Below are 19,211 nucleotides of genomic sequence, written 5' to 3' on the forward strand. Positions count from 1 at the left end.
GACCATGATCCATCGTTAAGAATCGACTTACCCAATACCATGCAAACTTATCCATTGCACTTGGGCACCTTGATATAGTTGCACACTACATCCTCGTGGGCCCTATTTGAAAATCTTTGATCCAAGCACCAACGCAAATATTACCTTACCTACTCGGCCCATATCCGTAGTAGCGTAGGCACTGTGTAAAGCAATGCCTCGTGGGACATGGATGCATGATGAGATTGGAATGCTTGTCATCCAGCTTTCCCTGCCCAAATATATGTCCTCCTCGTGTCCCAACCTCTCTACTCTACTGTATTCTCGACGATGGTACCTTCAAGTAGGGAATCAGCCACTCTAGTTCAGCCTTGCAACAGGGCCCCACAGGACACTAATGTACCGTATGTATATGTACATCCACAGTCAGCCATATGGAAAGCCATAAGCCCCCCTCGTGTGCTGTATTAATTGGCAGCCCAAGGTGGCTGTGTAATGCCCAAGCATGTGGCCCTGCTAGTAACAATAATTATTATTTCCCCCATCTCAAGCATTGCAAGGCGCATGTTGTCGAAAGCTGTGGCTGTGGGGGGCTAAACTGGGGGATGAAGTCATGCAGGCCCAGTCCTGCATAGTTAACTAAGTACAGTACTCAACTACATGTATGCAGTTAACTAACCTTTAGTGTTACAAGGATGCAAAGAAGCATAAGTACCTCGTCGACTGAGGACTCCAAGATCGACTGGTACCACTCCTGTAGGCTATGTAAGTAGCTCGGCTGCTCGCTCGTATTCGTAGACAGGGCGTAGTGTGGCTGAGTCCGATCGTCAGGGTTCTCTCCAGGCGGTGCGCCGCTCCTGATCGAGTTTGGTGTGAGGAAGCCGTTTCTCGGGATTGATTCTTCTGGTACTTTCCCTCTTTAAAGACCCGCTCCTTGCTTTTTCTGCACGACACTTCCAAGTACCTTTGTCTCCTGCCATCGGCAATCTCAAGATCTGATCTTCGAACGTCTCATCCGTCCCTCACATCCGACACAGCTTCCTCCTTCTTAACTGATCTACCACCATGAAGCTTGCCTGGGCAACTGCCCTTTTTTTCCTGTGTTCTACCGCGGCCACTTCTCCCGTATCCATCTCGGAAAACGGTCCAACCGATGCTGTTGAACGGGATGCAGCTCTGGCAGACTCCGAGTTTGGGGTTTTAGAGAAACGCCGCGGAGGCGGAGGAGGTGGCCGGAGCGGGGGGAGCAGCGGTGGAGGCAGCGGAGGTCGCTCGTCCAGCAGTAGCAGCTCCAGTGGCTCCAGTCGGGGAGGAAGTTCTAGTGGCGGTACCAGTTCCTCCAGCCGGGGAGGATCTGGTGTTTCACCATCGTACGGCGGCGGAAGGTATGATTATTACTCAAACAGCAATGGATATAGCGCTGGCTACGCCTACCCAGCGAGCTATCCAGACAGCTACTCGGAAACTCGTCCAGCAAGATACGATGGAAGAACTCACGACACAAACAGATACTACGCGGGCGGCTCCCCCACGTCCTACACCTCGGGCATGAGGTCCCCGTTGGGGATCACTCCGTTCCTGTTGCCAGCAGCGGCGCTGGCCTTCTTTCCAGGCGTGTGGCTGTACAGCGCCTACGCTTACCCATACAACCACCCCTACTACTACACCAACGACAGCACCCACCGCAACGAATCTCTGCCAGTGGTTTGTTTGTGCGAAGAACACCAAGAGTGTGGTTGTGATGACAACAACAACAGCACTTATTACGAGTCGCTTTTCAACGGCACCCAGCCTCATAACACTAGCGACGTGCGTGTGGTTGATGTCAACGGCACCGAGAAAATTTATATTAATGGCACCCTCGCTAATAGCACCGCGTCCAGTACCTCGCCGGCACCTCGCGCTGCAGTGACGCTGCTGAATGCGAGCGGCTATTGGGTTACCGTGGCCGTGGTCGTTGCGGCCGTGTGGGTCTTCTAAGCAACAGCATGACTCGAGATATATTGAACGTGCTAATTTCCTTTCCTTCGCGTTGCTCTTCATGGACTGACTCGTACCACACTTTGCTGGAGATGAGAGTGGACGAAAAAAAACGATACCCCGGGATGGCTGGTTCTTGATGGTCTATAGCCTGGACAACTAGGGACAGCAAGATGTATAGATACTTGTAACTGTATGGGAGGCTTGCTCTTTGGCTCATTTGAATAGTAATAATCCAAGTGCCCTGCAGGAACAGGAGAGTGGAGAAGACTGGGTATTCGCATTCTTACTGGTTCCTGCTGCTGATTCCCGAGCGCATTCCATCCGTCGCTGGGGCGGTTACGTTGTCGCTAGTACTTAACCGGACAAGTGCCACTTCGCCTTAGATTGCCCTTCATTTCCGCCATTCCCACGCCTTTCGCTCTTCCTGTCTTCCACTGAAGCAGTGCCATTCGTTTAAAATTCTCCCAGACACGGGCTGTCGCATTCTTTTCTTCCGACTCCAAACGCTCCTTTTCCCAAATCTTTGAAGTGTCTAACCTTCGAACTATATCGGAGTAAACAAACACTCGAGGGATATCAACTCGTCATCATGCATCTCAGCAAGGCTTTGCTTCTCCTCCTTGCACCTGTCGCGCTCGCTGCCGAGGCTGTTACCTCGTCCTCAGCCGCTGCTGTCACCAAGACCCTGACTCTGGTGCCGTCGGGCTACACGCCGACCAGCTCAACTCCAACCCCGACCCCGTCGTCGACTTCGACTTCGACACCGGTCTATACCAGCACTCCAGCACACAGCGCATCCTTCACTCGTACCCCGATTTCGTCGTCTACTCCTCTTGTCAAGACTATCGGCACCGTCATGACTGAACCATTCACTGAGACCGCCGCGGCCACTGAGACTACCGCTGCCTCGGCCTCGACTTCCTCGCCTGCTTCTGGTGCTGCCTCCCGTCAGCTCCCTGGTGCTGTGGCTGCTGGTGTCATGGCCGTGGCTGGTCTTCTCATGGTCTAAAAATCTCCTACCGACCCCGCGAATTAATCACCCGGAGATGCGTATATCGCGCGCCAGGATCTTGAAATTACTACCCTTTACCCCATTCGCATCGGCTCATGGCAGCCGAGTCGCTGCCGGACCACACACCATCTCAGACGATGGTCGTCTTTTCCATTTCCCTGCGTCATTGACCTTTTTTTCCCCCTTTCTTTCTTCCCTTCCTACGGACTATCTTCTTCATACATATTCTTCCAGATATACCTTTTTTGTTCGATGATCACGGCTGCTGTGACGTGTTTTCCGACTTCTTGATGCCTATACCCCTTTCTTCACTTCTCCACACCTCTTTGATGTCATCCAAGCTTCTGATTCTATTCGTTCTACCTTTATTATTGGTTAATCTTCGAATTGACTCGATTTTTCCTCGGCATGGATGCGTGCGTCTATGTTGGGGCTTGGGTGTTAAACAATGTCTCCACCGACTCGTGTAGGACAAACCCATTGAGATGTTCGAGATTCAGAACATTTTTCTCGTGCTCGTATGCAGGGATGCAGGTTAACCTCGGCGACGAAGGAAGTAGACTAGTGGGTCTCTTAACGCTCCGATGATCCCCTACCTGCCTGGGTATCTAATGTCATAGACGAGGCTTGGCAATCTCCGGGAGTCGAGCAGCAAGATCTCATGTTACTTCTAGCGTTGCTCACCACAGCGCTGGGTCCACGGCAGAATACAGTTTCAAGGGAGAGGAATCAAATAATCTATCTACTACATGGATCCCCACGAGCACCGGTACTCAAGTTGAAGAGTGAAAAAGGATATAATACAGGAGACGTTCAACCCAGCTGCTGTACCTAGTTGTCTTGGAGAGTAGCCTCGTACCTGTTTGGAGATTAGTCAATTGGATACACTTCATGCAGAAGGGAACATGGGGAGATTAAGTACCTCTTGCCTCGGAAGGCCCACAAACCCCAGTTACCGCACGAGACATCATGCGGGTCGAGGTCATTCAAATCCCATCGCAAACTGCGGAAGATATTCTCGCCAGGCTCGAGCAGAAGGTCAAACTCGCCAGCACATTTTTCATGCACCCAGTTGATGTCGCGCTCCATGTCCCACTGCGTGTAGCCGGTGCAGAGGATGGGGACCTTGGTTTCAAGCAGCTGCGGCAGGGTTTCGGTCCACTCGTGCGAGCTGGCGGGATGGCCCAGACCCGGATGGAAGAGCATAAAACAGTCTAGATATGGGTCGAAAGGCTGGAAATAATTGGCCTTGTACATGGTGTGGAAGTAATCGACATAGGTAGTGATCTTCATCTGACCACCCAGGCGGTCCTCAACAATGCCACCAAATGGATTCGCCGGTGTGCGCTCTGGTAAAGGGAATTCCGCATCGCGGTTTGCCATGCTTTCTGGCCCGATGAAGACGAGGTGCAGGAGGGCACGCGGAAACATGTATGAGAGCTGCAGCCAGACTTCGCGGGGCAATGACGACTCAGCTCGTGCCCCGAGAATAAAGATGCGGACAGGGGGCGCCTTCAGGCGGAGGCCTTTCACGTCGATATCCTCGCCAGTTTTGGGAGGGTGGAGAGAGTAGCGAAGGGCTAGATTTGATAAAGATGGACGTCAGCTTCCGATTAATTGAAGGGCTATGTTGATCTGTCATTGCCGGGACTGACATACCACTCAAGCTCTTCAAGCCATCACTAGTGAGTCGGTTCTTGCCGCGTACACTGTAGGGACTCAGTTCGTGCAGAACACTGGCAATGGTCTGCGGATAGGTAAGCATGCGGGTGACCTGTCGCATAGAGCGATCCGAGTTTATGGCCTCGAATTCGCGAGTGTAGAGGTAGGTATCCCAATTGGTCATGTTGATCACAAAATTGTCATCCTGGACACCCGGGTAGGAGAACTCAGGGAAGAAGCGGCCGGAGTGCAGATCGTGATCATCCTCGTTGATCTGTCGGATGGTTTCACAGACCTCAAGATGGGCCTCAAAGTCATCCATCCAGTGACCTTCAGAGCAGTAAATAGGAACTCCGCAGTCAGGGCATTCGAAATGAGAGTGGGCGGGCGACAGACTGGTTTCGTCCGAGGTTTTTCGCGCTTCTGGGTCATGGGGCGAGACAGGGGCACGGGTCTGCTGGTGACTCGGATGGGGACAGAAAGCATTCTGCTTGATAAAAGCAGCACGTTGCCGGATGGCAGGCGAGGGCGAGTTCGAAAAAGAGTGGAACAGGTTATCGGGTTTCAAGAGAGCTCGAGTATCGACAGATGGCCCAGTTGAAGTGGAAGCGGCCCTTTGTGCAGACGATGCGGACGAAGAAGAAGAAGAAGAAGAAGAAGAAGAAGGCGACTGGGAGGAACAGTGAGGTTTCCCGGGCGCATTGTTTTGCTCCAGGTATTTCGCTCCCAGTGCCCGTTTATTGCGTTCGGAGCCAAAGCTCCGAGTCCATGGAGAGACCGCGTACCTCCGGGAAGCAAAGCTTTGCATGCGAGCTGAGGCATTGGAGGCCCGAACGCCCTGGCGAAGCACCTGAAGGCATCGAGCACAGGTGTAACCGCCTGCCATGGTGATTTATCGGTGATGAGGTGGAAACAGCTGGACGACTGGTCTGGCCGAATTTCTTGGGAGGCCCTGCGCACGTGATGGCGGAGTGTTTCTACGCTTTTCCAAAATGGGTTGTCGATTGTATGCTCTGATCTACAAAGGGACACAACTCTTGTCTAGTTATCCCATCAACCAGCGGGGTAACGTATTCAGTCACACGAAAAGGTATACAGGAATGTTTGGCGTTGCAATACGAGGTGAGATCCACAAAAGCTATGCATCGTGCATTCATGAACCATGAAAGAAGAAAGAAAAACGTTCTTATACATTGCAGTCACAGCCCCAGAAAGAGGTGCTTGAATGCTGGAAAATTCCCTGCAACACGCCATATTTCTGTCAATCAGAAGATATCCTCGGCGAGGCTCCAATCCTGGGCTTCTCGGCTTGCCCAGTATTTACCGTTATGAGCCCAAAACTCCTCCCCAGTAATTGGGCACTTGTCACGGACGAACCACTGAGGCTTGTAGGTCTCGCCGTTGGTCTCCCGCTCCTTTCTTTTGGCACGTTGCTTTTCCTCAACGCGATGCTTTTCTTCAGCAGCCAAGTCGTACTCACCTTCCTCCATTGCCCGCTGATCTGGACGCAGACGGGTGTCAGTAGGGGGCAGCCAGGCCTTCAGACCCTCTGGGAGAGCATTGAGAGTGATGCCGAATGGTGTCAAGTTGAAAGGTATGCCTGTAGGACGGACATGAGCTTGCCAGACCAAAAGCGTTTTAGCTGACTCGGGGTCTTGGCCTGAGACTGCCGCCTCGAAGCCAGGGGTATGACGAGCAAAGATCTTGTCATTCCAGCGACCACCAATGCTCCACTTGGGCGAACCGCCACGGTCAACTACCTTCCCGCTGACCTGATAGGCCGATGATGCTTTCCAACCACGGGGTTTGAAGTCAAGGTAGCAAACATCGCCGGTAGTCCAATTCTTGATTTCCATCAGACCGTAGTTGTCGACAGTGGGATTTCCCGTGATGATACCGATGACGGAGGAAGTGACTTTCTTCCAGGTGTACAGCTCCTCACCTCCCATGACTGGACGCAACTTGAGGAACCATGTGCCTAGAAGGTTGATATCGAAGGACTTGCCGTAAAACTTGGATTTGGCTGAGGATTCACCCTGAACATGGGGACCGTATCGTTAGCTTGGTGGTCCGATAGCGGATGTGTGAGAAGCAGAAAGAGACTTACCCAGTAGTCCCACCTCGGCGACTCAGCCCAGGCAGCACCAATTGGAGGATGGTGGCTAACTTGCTCCACGAAGAACCTGTAGCCTTTGTCTGGTCGCACATATTCGAATGTTTCGCCAAGCAGAGGATTAAACGGCTTCGCCACGCGCCCAATTGTCGAGGCATACTCACTGGCGGCATAGGCGGCCACATAGAGGAGACGCTCCATTGAATCTGACCGGTCGGCGGCGATATCAAGAAGATCGGTGTATTCCAAATCTTCAGCGACGCGCTGAAGTAATGATGTCGGCTCGTTAAAAGACACCGGTAAAGTCATTTTCGTCATATCTTTGCCGATCATGGATTTCAAGATACCCTAAAGAGTGCGTCAGACCTGGGTACGGGGTCATGAAAGCAGGGCCATTGCCATCAATAGTACATACCCACAGAGAAATCTTCGGCCGGTCGTCTTTTTCCATCTTGAGTCTCGTTCTTACCGGTTCCTCATACCCTTGGAAAGAGGGTTTGATCATCAATGCTTTATCGTTGCGAGCCCGAGCACTTTCATCCTCAGGCTCTTCGGGTTCTTTGGCCTCCGGGGCTTGAGGAAAGCCTTCCACTTCAATTTCACCGGAGTCGATGGCATCGAAGAATTCATCCGAGTCAGACTCGGAGTCATAAAGGCTGCTAATCCGGGAGAGAACAGATGGCTTCCGACTGAGAGTTGGCTCGACTGCCGGCGGGCTTGGTTGACTGGTCTCCGGCACCGCGCCTTCTGAAACAATATCGACTTGGCTGTTTTCCATGGTGTTCGGGCCCTCAGTTGGCATGCGGGATGGTGGGCCACTGATCGAGCGACTACTAGCCGTGGCATTTTCCAGTGCTTCTTTCAGAGCTTTCTTAGTCCGCTTGCGTTTCTCTTCGGACACGCCCATTTTGGACTGCAGCTCCTCATGCTCTTGAGCAACACGCGCCATGCTCTCTTCCCACATCCGACGAAGGTACTCCTCGCGGTTCAATCGATACTGCCAATATGAATCGCGATCCCGTGAGATCTTGAGTAGATTCTGTACCAGTCCCTTGAGACTGCTGACGGCAGCCTCATAAGCACCGAGGGCCTGTTCGACCGCTGGATCCGCAATGGTCATACCGGGGTCCTTGGACCTCTCAGTCTGTAAAGAAGCGGCCACATTTGCAAGGAGATCCAGCTGCAACTTCGCAGACTGTGCGGTGATATTGAGGGCATCCTTGTCATTGGCAGGTATATCATGACTGGAAGCATAGTCACCATAATCATCCTCATCGTCACCGTCGCCATCGGGTGCGCTGGTGACGTGACTTATCACTCTATTCACCTCATTATGGGCAGTACTCTGATCAATCGAGCCATATGCTGAGCTTTCTTCCTCCCCGGGGGTTGTTTCGAGAGTGGTGCGGGATGCATGTGTGCTGAGTCTTCTGAAACTGCCGCCGGGCACCCCAAGGGATGAAGTGGCGAGACCTTTCGCGCTGGGCTTGTGACTTAGGCCAGATTCGGAGGGCGTGTCTCCCGTAGTCTCAATCTTGGCCAAACGGAGTGCCTCTGCATTCTTCGAACGTTGCCGTTCTTCCTCCTTCGCCTCATCCTTGGCCCACTGAATGGCGTTATTGAGAGACCAGAACCAACGCTTAGCTTCCACAACATGATTCGCCTTCAGGTGATATTTCACAGATGATTTTCCATGAATCTCAAAGCGAGTCTTGTCCTGGGCATCCATGCTAAGTCTAGCAATCTTCATATTGATCGCTCCACGACAGGCAGATCCAGCATCATCTGCGATAAATCGAATTAACCAAGAACAATGATGAGGAACGCCACTGAGAGCTCAAGCATACCTTGGTGTTTATAGTAACTCAGAACGCCATCTTCAAGTACAAACCATCTCAGTTTGTAGCCGCTTGTGTAGTTAGTCCACTTCTTAAGATAGCCTCGCATCTCACGGGCGTCTTTGCCAGCCAGCGGTGCCTCGCCAGTAGAGACTCGTCCTGAGAGCCCTTGAGCATTGCTGTTTCCAAGAATTGCCTTTTCCTGAATACCACGCTGCGCAATCACAGCCGCAGGAGATTTCTTCAGAAGAGCGCGCATTTTGTCATCCTTAGTGACGTCTTGCGGGAGCTTTCCTTTCTTGTCACGTCGGAATGGGTCCGCTCCATGCGTCAGAAGGATCTGAATGAGCTGTGCATCTTTGTTCCGGGCACCCTCATGCAATAAGGTACCGCCAGCAAGCACAGTGGTCCGATCAGTGACCAACTCCAAGCTATTAACATCCAGAATACCTTCCGCACGTGGTTCCTCCAACAGCTTCTCCAGACTCTCGTAATCCTGCCTCCCAACCAACGCCTGGATTTCCTGAGTCTTGGTGTCGATAAAGAGGGATCGTGCTAGCTGAAGCTGCTGAAAGATCTCGGGGGTTCGCGCGACATCAAGGGCCGTTTGGCCCCGATAATTGACGATAGCATCGTTCACTAAGGGTCGGTTCAGTAGATCCCGAACCAGTGACACACGCCCAAGCTGAGCCGCAAGGTGAAGCGGCGTGTTTCCCTCGCGATCCCGGGCATTGATGTCCAGGTCATCCCCAGAAGAGAGCACGAACTCGACTACTTGTGGCTCAGCGCATTGTAAAGCCAGATGAAGAATCGTCGTCCCATATAGGCTGTTAGCCGCTTGCGGGTCTTTGGATTCCTTGATGGCCTTCGAGATCGCAGTAGTATCGCCGCTCCGCAGGATCTCAAACAGACGGAAGGTCCGAACCGACTGGTCGAGGGACATGCTGCCGCTATCTGTTTCGGGAATGGATGGCACCTTCTCCATCAGCTGGCTTTCGTGATAGCTCTGGCCGGAAGCGATGTGTTCAAGGGGCGCCTGGGAACCTGGGGGGGAGTTCGAGTCCAGGGCGGGCTTGCGGCGGCTGTTGCTGCGGGCGTGCGCCAAAGGGGAGGAACCGTTCGTCGAAGATGAACCGACGGAAGTGGTGTCTGTGTTATCGTCGCCGTCCTTGCCTTCGCTCTTGGACTTGTCGCGGTGAAGGAGGGCAAGCGCCAAGGCACTTCGAGAGCGCTTGTGCCTGCGAGGGAGCGTCATGTCAGCTGAATATTTACATGTGATAGGCTTCGAGAGCGTCCACGCTGAAGGCTCAAACGACAGGAAAGTTCCAAGTACGCTAAGACGCATTCCTCTTTCGCCTTCGCTCACTACCAGCGACTCCCCAACTGCAGGTGCGCTGTCATGCCGACCGCAATGAACCATGGGTCCACGCCTGAGAACCAGAACACTTACCCTTCAGGTTTGTCAATCATCTTGCCCGAGCTGCTGCGAAAGGGACATAGATGGGGAATACTCTGCGTCCACGAAGTTTTTGGGAGAGGAATACAAAGCGAAACGGTTTCTGGGTGTTCTTGTTTGGGGGGAAGGCAAAGGGTCGCTGATCACTCCGTCTTGGCACCAACTCCCTCGTGGGTATACGTTGCTCTCTTATTTACTGCTTTCCTTCTTTCAATCGGATTGAGTTCTGCTAGGGGAGTATATATTCACAATTGATAGTACAGGTCTGATCATACAGTGCTTCCCATGGGCTAGCGAGTCTCCCCACTCACCAAGATAACAACACTGCCCAGCTGCCGCTTCAAGTCCTCTTTGTCAACATCGTGAGTATCCTCGACCTCGCCCCACATATCCGTCTGCCACTTGACCTCCAGGCTCGACGCCTCGGCAGCCTCTTCGATGCCGAACTTCTTGATCTGTGGCCCTTGAAGATGGCGGAAATTCTCGCTCCACTCCACAAGCAGGCGTACCGCGACAAGGAGGCTCTTGGATGCCAAAATGCCTCTCTCGAGGCCAGCTAAGTCATGAGGGGCGAGTTCAGAGACCCAAGTACAAATGCTATCCTTAGTAGCCCGTGGCTGGGACAAGGGAACAATGCTTTCCGAGTCTAGGATCGGCGTAATCTCAAGACCGGGCCAGACTTTCGTAGACAAGAAGCTCATTATATCCTTTGCCACGCGCATCTGGATCTCTCGCAAGCTCTCAACCTTCTCCTCGCCGTCCTTTCGCTCCAATGCATGCGTTTCACTCTCCGGCTCCCAGCAGAGCAGGGTGTCTGTGTCTAGATATCGCATGGCAGTCTTGATGATCTGCTCCCGGGTGGTGTTTTGGTTCTGGACATCCTCACGGACGATGTCCGCTGCGCGGGCCGATAGCGAGGTCAAGGGAATGAGATGGCTCTTCAGGGCCTGTTGAGCAGAAGTCATCACATCCCATTCTAGGGCGACGGCGTGTGCCAGATGGGGCTTCGTTGGGGGTATAGAGAGGACATCTTTCGTCGGCGTTCTCACGGGTCGCTTGTCAAGCAATACGTGGTACTCCCCTGTAGCAAATCATACTAGTCTTTAGTTCCATGATTATGAATTCGTGATGCACAGCCATTCCGACACCTACCAGGCTTGCCGTGGACATGAACATCTTTCCAAAACCGCTTCTTCAAGGCCGCAGAGAGCTTGGGGGTTTGTGATGATGACTCGTGCTCGGTAATGGGCTCGGTGGCTTTCGATTGACTATTCTCCTTGAATTCTGGCGATGGCGCAGGAGCTTTGGGCGGGGGGCCGTGGGCTGTCACAGGGTGCGCGACGGCGGCCCGTAAGGGAGCAGCGTGGAAGCGTCGAAGCGGTGCAATGCATCGAGCGGAACGGAGCATCCGCGAAGGAGACGCGGCGTGAGCAAGAAATGTCATGGTCCTTCGGTGGGATCTCGAAAGGCCAGGGTCGCGAGCTCGGAGAGGTTGCGGAGGAACTGGAACTTTTCGAGTCTCGGCCCGATCGCCACCGCGCGCCACTCAGGATCTCGGGCCCGCGCTTTTGCGCTTGTTGGATCCTATGTATGTGGTTTACTTGTCGGTTTACACATCACGGTCTATACGGGCCAGGAAATGGGACAGGCATGCATTAATCCTCTTCTTGAAAGGCTCGTCTTCAGCTGTACCGCTGATCATCTCACCATTTTGAGTTTGCCCGGCAATTAGCCACTCCCTCAGCTCCAGCTGTGATGCTGAGCGGGGCTCACTGCTGCGGCATTGCATCAGCTTGAAGCGCTCTGGCCAAAGCACATGTACGATGACACCATTCACCCTCGATATTCAGCAATCTAGGGCTGACAGTCTATCCGAGTCCGGTGGAGTATGATGCACGTGTGACCGTGATCCAGTTGATTAGAAATTATCAACGTCAGGAAGCATTTGGAAAAGAGACAGGAACCTCCCATCTCACATCTAGCGCAGAAAGGACAAGGGAACACGGAAAATGCTACCAGGCAAAAAAATGCGAGGGAATCGAAAACCAAGGACCGACTGAACAGAAGAACATCGAGATGCAAAGCACAAGTCACGAAGTGCGAAATGACGAGAACCCGCCCATGCTTTTGTAATTTACAGGGAAACAAGGTGAAAAAAGAAGGCCGAGGCCTTCAAAAATCGAGGTTGGCAATCCTTCTTGTTTTTGTTTTTGTTTGTTTTTTTGAAACCCAATCATGTGTAGAGAAAGGGAGAAAAGAGGGAGGGAGGCGAAAAGTATGGGCAGCGGTGGGACATCAATGGTCGCAATGGTACCACGCGTAAGTTTTGTCGGATCTCACAAGCTAAGACGAGGGAAGACAGGGTGTCGCAGGGACTGCAGAGCCACCGGAGCCCGTCGGGCAAAGCTGCAACTGATAAGGCTTTGTCTGCACACTCTGACTCTTCTCAGCCCAACATATACGTGTGTGTGTGTGTGTCTGGCAGTCGCAACGATAGCAATTTCAAGCCATCAAAAATGTATAAAGGGCCGGCATTCGGGAAGTAAGCTCAGGACGCATTTAGATTCAAAGCGAAATTGAGAGGGCGCGAAAGAAGTTGGAAACCCCGAGCTCAAATCGGGCGTCGGTTAGAACATGGTCGTCACGGCATTTCATCGTAAAGGGGGGAGGCTGGAGGGTCCCACGACCAGCCATGATTTCTGGCTTTGTGATTGTGCATGAGAGGTAGAAGGACCCAGAGGATCCCGGCAGGCCGGGGAACCATGGCCTGTGATCCCCGGTATCGAGGCACACGTCCGTTGTCCATCTGCATTGCTGTCTCTGGTGCAGGGCTAACAATGGACGGAAGTGGTCTCCGGTGCAGGTCCCATGGAGAAGCGAGTTGCTTATGTGGTGAGGTAGCTGGGGTAGTAAGGCTGCTTAATACGATCGGCATCGGTACGCTTCTTCATGCGCTCCGCGTCATAATCATCAGCGCCATCACGGCTACCCCATGTTGTCTGGAAGCACGAGTCATTGTTAGCTACCACTTTGGGGGATCTTCCGAGAAGGTGCATATCATGGGAGGCGCTAGCAGGGGCAAAAAATGAAGTCGGTCGAATCAATTGGGGAAACTTGTGACCAAGCAAGAGAAAAAAAAATGGCTCGCACGGGACAATAGTGGATAAATCCAGCTGCAAGAGGGAGGAGTCGTGATCAAAGCGTTTGTGATGCTGGCATATCATAGGAAGGTCCAATACGGGGGCAGAAGAGGGGCTCGGGCAAGACACTTAGCCCCTCCAAAAAAAAATACATTACAACTTACCACATTGAGTGTCATCACGGCGTACATCTTGATTGCGCCGTGGCAATAACCGAAGAGCACCGAGATGGGCAACAGCAACACGTCGACTGGATACCGGATATAGTGGCCTAGCAACTTGATCCATTTGCTGGTGAATATCCACAAGTAGAGCGAATGAATCGCGCGATCATGGAGAACATCGCCCCACGAAACGGTCGCCTTGTGGCATAACCAAACAAGTAGCAGGTCCCCAAGGAGGGCGGGAGGCGACAATGTTGTCAGGTGCACCGCATAGGCGCTCCAAGGCTGACGACTGCGTGATGGGTTAGCGGCTGAGAACAAGACCAGAAACATATCAGCCCACTATGATGCAGGCCAGTGCTCTCTTGTCTCTTTCCTGACTCAAAGATCACCCACCCTCAAGGCCACGGACCCCTCAAAGGCCCTGGTTCATTAGGTCATGGTCGATCTGTACAGGTGCATTGCCAGAGTCATAACCCTCATATGAAGAGGCGAGACTGGCCTTGCGTCGGGATCTTCAATCGGGGAAAAAAAGAAAGGGGAAAAAGGAAAGGTTTCACTCACTACCAGATATGCTTCTCGTGGAACATACTGGTCAGATTGCTCCGCCAGTTGCTTCGAGACCAGCGGGCACATTGCTTCAAGAATCGGGGGTTGTCTTCCAGAGTGGTGAGCACCTCCGCCTCGGGGTGGTACTGCATATAAGTCTCCCAGCCATGAGAGACCATCCAGCGAGTAATGAAATTGTCGTCGTCCGCGTTGAGCTGGTATTTCCCCCACCACCATTCCTCGTTAGTGAAGCCGTAGGTGAAGCCCTCGTTCTGGAGGATTTTGGTTCGATATGCCACCGTTCGCCCAGACATGCATGGTAGGCCACCGTCCAAATTGGTCGTAGCACCACAGTCAAAGTTGCGGCGCTCCAGATACAAAGCTCCCAGGTAGCCCCAGATACGCTGTGAGAGGGTTGGCGCCACAGCACGACGCAACCGCTGACAGGTAACCACACCTCCATACCGTTCGTCTTTCTCAAACGGCGCTAGAATCCAGGGAAGCACGGTTGACGGCCAGCTCACGTCGTCGTCGGCAAGGAGAGTAATGGCTGTCCGCACCTCTGGAATCGCCCGGGTCATCTGGCGTCGTTTGTTGGGATGGGTTACTGTGAACAGGCGGATTCTCGATTTGGACGCAGGCATCGCGTTCAGCATCCTCTCGGCCTTCTTCCGATTGGCCTCGATGGTGACCAGAAGAATCTCAAAGGGTTGATTTTCAAGAATTGACCGTACAGTCTCGACCAATTCCTCACCACACCCCTCCAGTGTGGGAATAATCACCGTGACATCTTGGGAGGTCAACTTCGGGTTTTCCGGAGGTGGGATGGGCTGAAACGTCCAGAATGAGACCAGGTTCACCACGAGGCGGAAGTAGCGATAGATACTACCATAGAGTCAGCTGCCACATCTTATGTCGCGAAGGCGTCGGTGATGAAGAATATCAAATAAAGGAATCGGACTGACAAAAGCGCAACGAAGGCCCGCAGGAAGGGAAATGCCATGGCGTCTCGGATGTCTTGTGGTCAAACTTCCACCGTAGCAATCCTCATTCAACTACACTCCCCCCTCTTGTCAGCAAGGGGAACGGCTTGGTGTAGAGGACGCGTCGTCACTACCTAAGAACGTGGACCAGGCCAATTGTCCGGACGGGAAGAGCGCGAGGATGGGCTGGTATGAAAGAGAACGAGGAAGCAAAAAAACGAATGTCGGGGAAGACGCAGCTTCCTCAACCAGCCCAGTGAAGAAAGAAGGAGGGGAGGGAAAGAGGAAAAAAATAAAGAGTAGGAAACCGAGCCCGGAGGACGAGTAATTTGTAGGCACATGCCTACGACGACAATCCCGATACTAATCCACGCGAACAATTGACCCAAGAAAAAAAAAAATCTAAAAAAACATAAGCTAAAAAAACGCCCCAGCTCCCGTTGTCGTTTTGAGTGTGCTGCAGGTGGTAGTTTTGCCTCGTGCGTCAGAGACCCTGGATCTAGATGGAGGCCGTCGCGGGTGGAGAGGGATTGGCGGCGGTCCATGCAGTTGGTGGAGCCCCCGGAAGCGCTGCGCCCATGGCATACATGAGTATTACGCCTGTCAGATTGGGGCTGGGGGTGGTTTTTTTTTTTTTTCTCTCCTTTCCCCTTCATATTTGGTCTTGTTTAGGGTGAACTGGGGCATTTCATGCGCCCATGTCGAACTCGTTTCTCTGTCTCTTCAAACTTAAGCCAAAGTGTTAAAAAGACGAGGGTGAGAGGGGGCGCGGCAAGAAAAGATCAGCTGTCCATTCTCGAGCGCAAACTATCAAATCAGGAACTATGTCGCTCTTCGCTTGTCCTCGGCCACGCGCCTCCCGAAAAATGACGAAACACAATCATCATCGCAAAAAGGCAACCATCCGTTCCGGGAAGAAGTGCGCTCAGCTCATTCCGGTTGGTTCTTCTGTCGCAGGTACACAGCGTGATCGACCAGGTCATTTTAGTCTCGCGGTGGCATGCAGCTGCGGCAGAGGGATGTCTACAGAAGATCCATATGTAGAAATCATCAACATAGATATAAAAAAAAAGTAACGAAAAAGCAATATACCCCGGGGCCGCAGGAGAACAGTTCCGATCATGCACGAGAGATATCCCATTTGATATACTTTCCCTCCCCCCGTGTTCGAGTGGTTGCATCTCGGACCAAGTGCTGGCCGTGGGTCGCCGTCATTGGTGCCCAGTCCCTGGTCGGGAAACCTTTTTTTCCCCCTTCGCTGCACGGTCGGTTAGCCGGAGTTCGATCGACACGATTATTGATGATGACAGAAGGACTGGTCGTTCACGTTATCGGATCGACTGGGTTACGGATAGGATGGACCATACAATTTGTGGAATAACCCATCTGAGGCCGAATTCGCCGTGTACCACTCCTGCGCCTATAACCCCGTACCTATGCGTATCTTCCTTGTACCTAGGTACCTGGAGGTACGAGTATACATCCTCCACCCATACTAGCGCTGCAGTGGATTCTCCCTGACTAGCGCCATTCAGATCCTCCGCTTCCCCTCTTCCCGTACCTTTTTCCACGTCGTGGTTGAAGATGATCAGCCGTGACTCGCACGCCTTGTAGCACAAGATGGATTCTTTAATTTTAACTTGCATTGATTCGCCATCACTTCCACTTTCGGGCGGATGAGTGAATCCACTTCGGGACAGCGAACGAGACACCAAGCAGCGAATCGAGCGTCGACCCGAGGACGTTTAGGAGATGAGGGGCGGGGGGGGGAGAGAATGGAGCGGGAATCCTAGCGGCGATCGTCACTTGCCCCAGCGTAACTCAGACGTTCTCGTGCGCAATGGTCACGGAAGCTTGCGTGGGTCTTCCGGATATCGCTCAAGGCAGTGTGTTTATCATTTTCTGACCCGGTCGACAATCTGTACGGCGGGGCGTGGAGGGACAGAGATCACGGGCAAGGCGCCCGTCTCGCATTCTGGCGAACCTGTTTGGAAGGGGGGGGCGAACGGGAAAAAAGAAGGCGCAGGCAACTTGAACAGATTGCGGTCGATGCCGAAGGCCTCAAAAGGTTAGGCGACCCAGCTGGGTGGCGCGAAAAAAAAAGGCAAAGAGGAAAATCTGCAAATGGGCCTTGGAGAGAAAGCAGAGACGAAGGTCTATTCTCGGCCGGTGAACCTTGGCAATTTCCGCCGTGTAAGAGACAATGATAGGCCTCATTTGTCTTAACCGTGTCCCTTCCCTTCTAGACCGTGACGCGACATCCTTCTCGAGACAATGCAGGGGACGCCGTCTCGAAAAAAGGACTCTAGCCGAGTCCAGAGCTCAGTTACCAGAACCACAATGGTCACCTCCGTCCCCGGTCCCGACACAAGGCCAATCTGATTGGACTCGCTTGGGCGGCGCAGCTGGAACTCCTTCCTTTTCTCATCAACCGCTGACTCGGAGACGCGCCAGTGGTCGCTTTGGCGTCTAACGAGGACTAGGGAACTCGTGCTGACACCAGCCTTAGCGGGCCCGGTTCATCTGCAGCTGGCCGGATGGGGAGATCGAATATCTCCGCTCTGTCCTCGACCACGCTGAAGGAGGGTGGATCGTCTGCGGTCTTGCAGTCCACACTTCGATGGGTTGCAGAACGGAGCGAACACGAAAGCGCCAAGTCGCCTGGAATGTGTTCATTCGGGGTCCACGCTCATCGTCTGGTCCGCTGTCTGCCGTGCCCCGTCCGGAGTATAGGTATACGGAGAAGTATGCATGTACTTTTTGGGGAGTGTCTGACGGTGATGTTCATTTGGGTTTTTTTGGCTTCGATTTTCTCTATTCAACGCCCCGGAGTACTCGCAAATGTAAACCGGTATTGTACATGCCCCGGGCGGCACAGCCAAGCCGGTTTTTTTTTGGGCCTTGGTGCACAACGCTCCTCCTTTCTCCAAGTTCTTCTTCGGAGGCACAACACCGACTGGATGCTTTTTTTGGCCATGCGTTGCGCACGCATCGGCCGAACCAGAGCAGTGCGATGGCAGGATTCGTGGGGATCACGTCTTGAGTGAAACAGACGCGTATCTCGGCTGCACGGACTCGCCCCGTCGGACCCATTATTGCCCAGACTCCACAAGACTTAGTGTTCGCTCCGCTCGGGTGTGGCCGGATTCAAATGATGCTGCTTGCTGGCGAGAACAATGGTTGGGTTATGATTGGTTTGGGTATCTACCCTCTTTGCCTGCTGGACCGAGACTAACTATCAAGACGGAGAAGAGGCTGGATAGGGAAAGACAAAAACACCGAGATTGACGCGACCTCGGACTGCCGATGGGCATGGATACCACACCGTACATGCAACACCCATGGCGAGATTTCCTTAATAAATGCGCTATATCCCTCGGCGTCTCATCCCACCATTTGACGGGATGGGGGCAAAGGAACAATGACATGCAGGCCGATCAGACGGCATTCCCCTCTCGTCGCGCCCAGACTCCCATTTTGGCGCAGGCAAGCCGATTAGCCTCAACCGCCGGCTTTCAGCGAATGGCAGCCCTGTAATCATTCCGCTTCTGGCACCACCTCTCCCATGTCGTTGCCCGTTCGGGGGAACAGGAACGTCCAGATCGCCCAGCGGGTGGAGTCCGTCGTGGTAGTGCGGTTACAAGGGCTGTAAAACTCCGCTTGAGGTGGATCACGCACTCTGCCAAAGTACGGGTCTCTGTGCCTCTTCGCCATTCATCCTCCGCCAAGTAAACCAGAGAAGGAGCTGCTGCTCCACACGATTGTGCCCCGACAATGGGCTCTATATAGGTGTGCATACGACGTGGTCAGCATCCACAATCTCCAAATCGATCCCGGGTGAGAAAACAAATAGGAAAGAGAGATGAATCCGAACCCCCAAGCTAAAGCATGTACGGGAGAAGTAGTACATACGTACCGTGCAGTAGTGATGCGATCTGGTGGCAACGGCCGACTCTCCACCTGCACCAGCTGCAGGGGGCCCATCGCGCGCACTGTCCCGTGTCAGATCCCATCATTCTCCAGAAGCTCCAGGAGTGGCTCCTTCTGATACGCCCGCCTATCAACCAACTCCCTGATCCTCTACCTGCAGTGAGACTGCCTAGTCGGCTGCATCTGCTGCGACCATCGAGTCTCGGGTTGATCCCCGACTTCGGTCCCCGCTGGGTTCTTGCTGCTACATGGACTTGAATCCTGGTATTTCAGTAACCGCACTGGCTTCGTCCTTCCCCATAATGGGTACTCCCGCCATGGCGTGGGCCTTGGAAGAATGGTACTCGGTCGTGGCCTTTTTCTTTTGACTTTGGACTTTGGCCATTTCCCGTGCACCTAAAG

The 19,211-nt window shown here is 53.1% G+C and overlaps 5 protein-coding genes across 5 annotated transcripts; 2 read left to right on the plus strand and 3 right to left on the minus strand.

Moving 5' to 3' along the window:
* Window positions 1-1,044: 1,044 nt before the first annotated feature.
* Window positions 1,045-1,959, plus strand: N7459_006127 (uncharacterized protein; the record flags this gene model as incomplete). The annotated part of the gene is made up of 1 exon (XM_056945311.1): window positions 1,045-1,959. One exon carries the CDS (start codon window positions 1,045-1,047, stop codon window positions 1,957-1,959), a length of 915 nt encoding a protein of 304 aa, XP_056799646.1.
* Window positions 1,960-2,551: 592 nt separating this feature from the next.
* Window positions 2,552-2,971, plus strand: N7459_006128 (putative extracellular serine-rich protein; the record flags this gene model as incomplete). Its single annotated transcript, XM_056945312.1, has 1 exon — window positions 2,552-2,971. One exon carries the CDS (start codon window positions 2,552-2,554, stop codon window positions 2,969-2,971), a length of 420 nt encoding a protein of 139 aa, XP_056799647.1.
* An 834-nt stretch (window positions 2,972-3,805) lies between these two features.
* N7459_006129 (putative mRNA processing protein (Mss51)) lies at window positions 3,806-5,522 on the minus strand (the record flags this gene model as incomplete). The annotated part of the gene is made up of 3 exons (XM_056945313.1): window positions 3,806-3,833; window positions 3,897-4,554; window positions 4,634-5,522. 3 exons carry the CDS (start codon window positions 5,520-5,522, stop codon window positions 3,806-3,808), a joined length of 1,575 nt encoding a protein of 524 aa, XP_056799648.1.
* Window positions 5,523-5,901: 379 nt separating this feature from the next.
* N7459_006130 (ATP12 ATPase F1F0-assembly protein) lies at window positions 5,902-11,487 on the minus strand (the record flags this gene model as incomplete). Its single annotated transcript, XM_056945314.1, has 7 exons — window positions 5,902-6,672; window positions 6,744-7,097; window positions 7,165-8,534; window positions 8,597-9,825; window positions 10,038-10,099; window positions 10,355-11,124; window positions 11,196-11,487. 7 exons carry the CDS (start codon window positions 11,485-11,487, stop codon window positions 5,902-5,904), a joined length of 4,848 nt encoding a protein of 1,615 aa, XP_056799649.1.
* Window positions 11,488-12,928: 1,441 nt separating this feature from the next.
* On the minus strand, window positions 12,929-14,899 carry N7459_006131 (glycosyltransferase family 2 protein; the record flags this gene model as incomplete). The annotated part of the gene is made up of 4 exons (XM_056945315.1): window positions 12,929-13,042; window positions 13,348-13,639; window positions 13,915-14,781; window positions 14,862-14,899. 4 exons carry the CDS (start codon window positions 14,897-14,899, stop codon window positions 12,929-12,931), a joined length of 1,311 nt encoding a protein of 436 aa, XP_056799650.1.
* Between the last annotated feature and the right edge of the window lie 4,312 nt (window positions 14,900-19,211).

This window comes from Penicillium hispanicum (assembly GCF_028827665.1).
Source record: "Penicillium hispanicum strain IBT 35686 chromosome Unknown utg000005l_segment0_segment0, whole genome shotgun sequence".
Classification (NCBI taxonomy): Eukaryota; Fungi; Ascomycota; class Eurotiomycetes; order Eurotiales; family Aspergillaceae; genus Penicillium; species Penicillium hispanicum.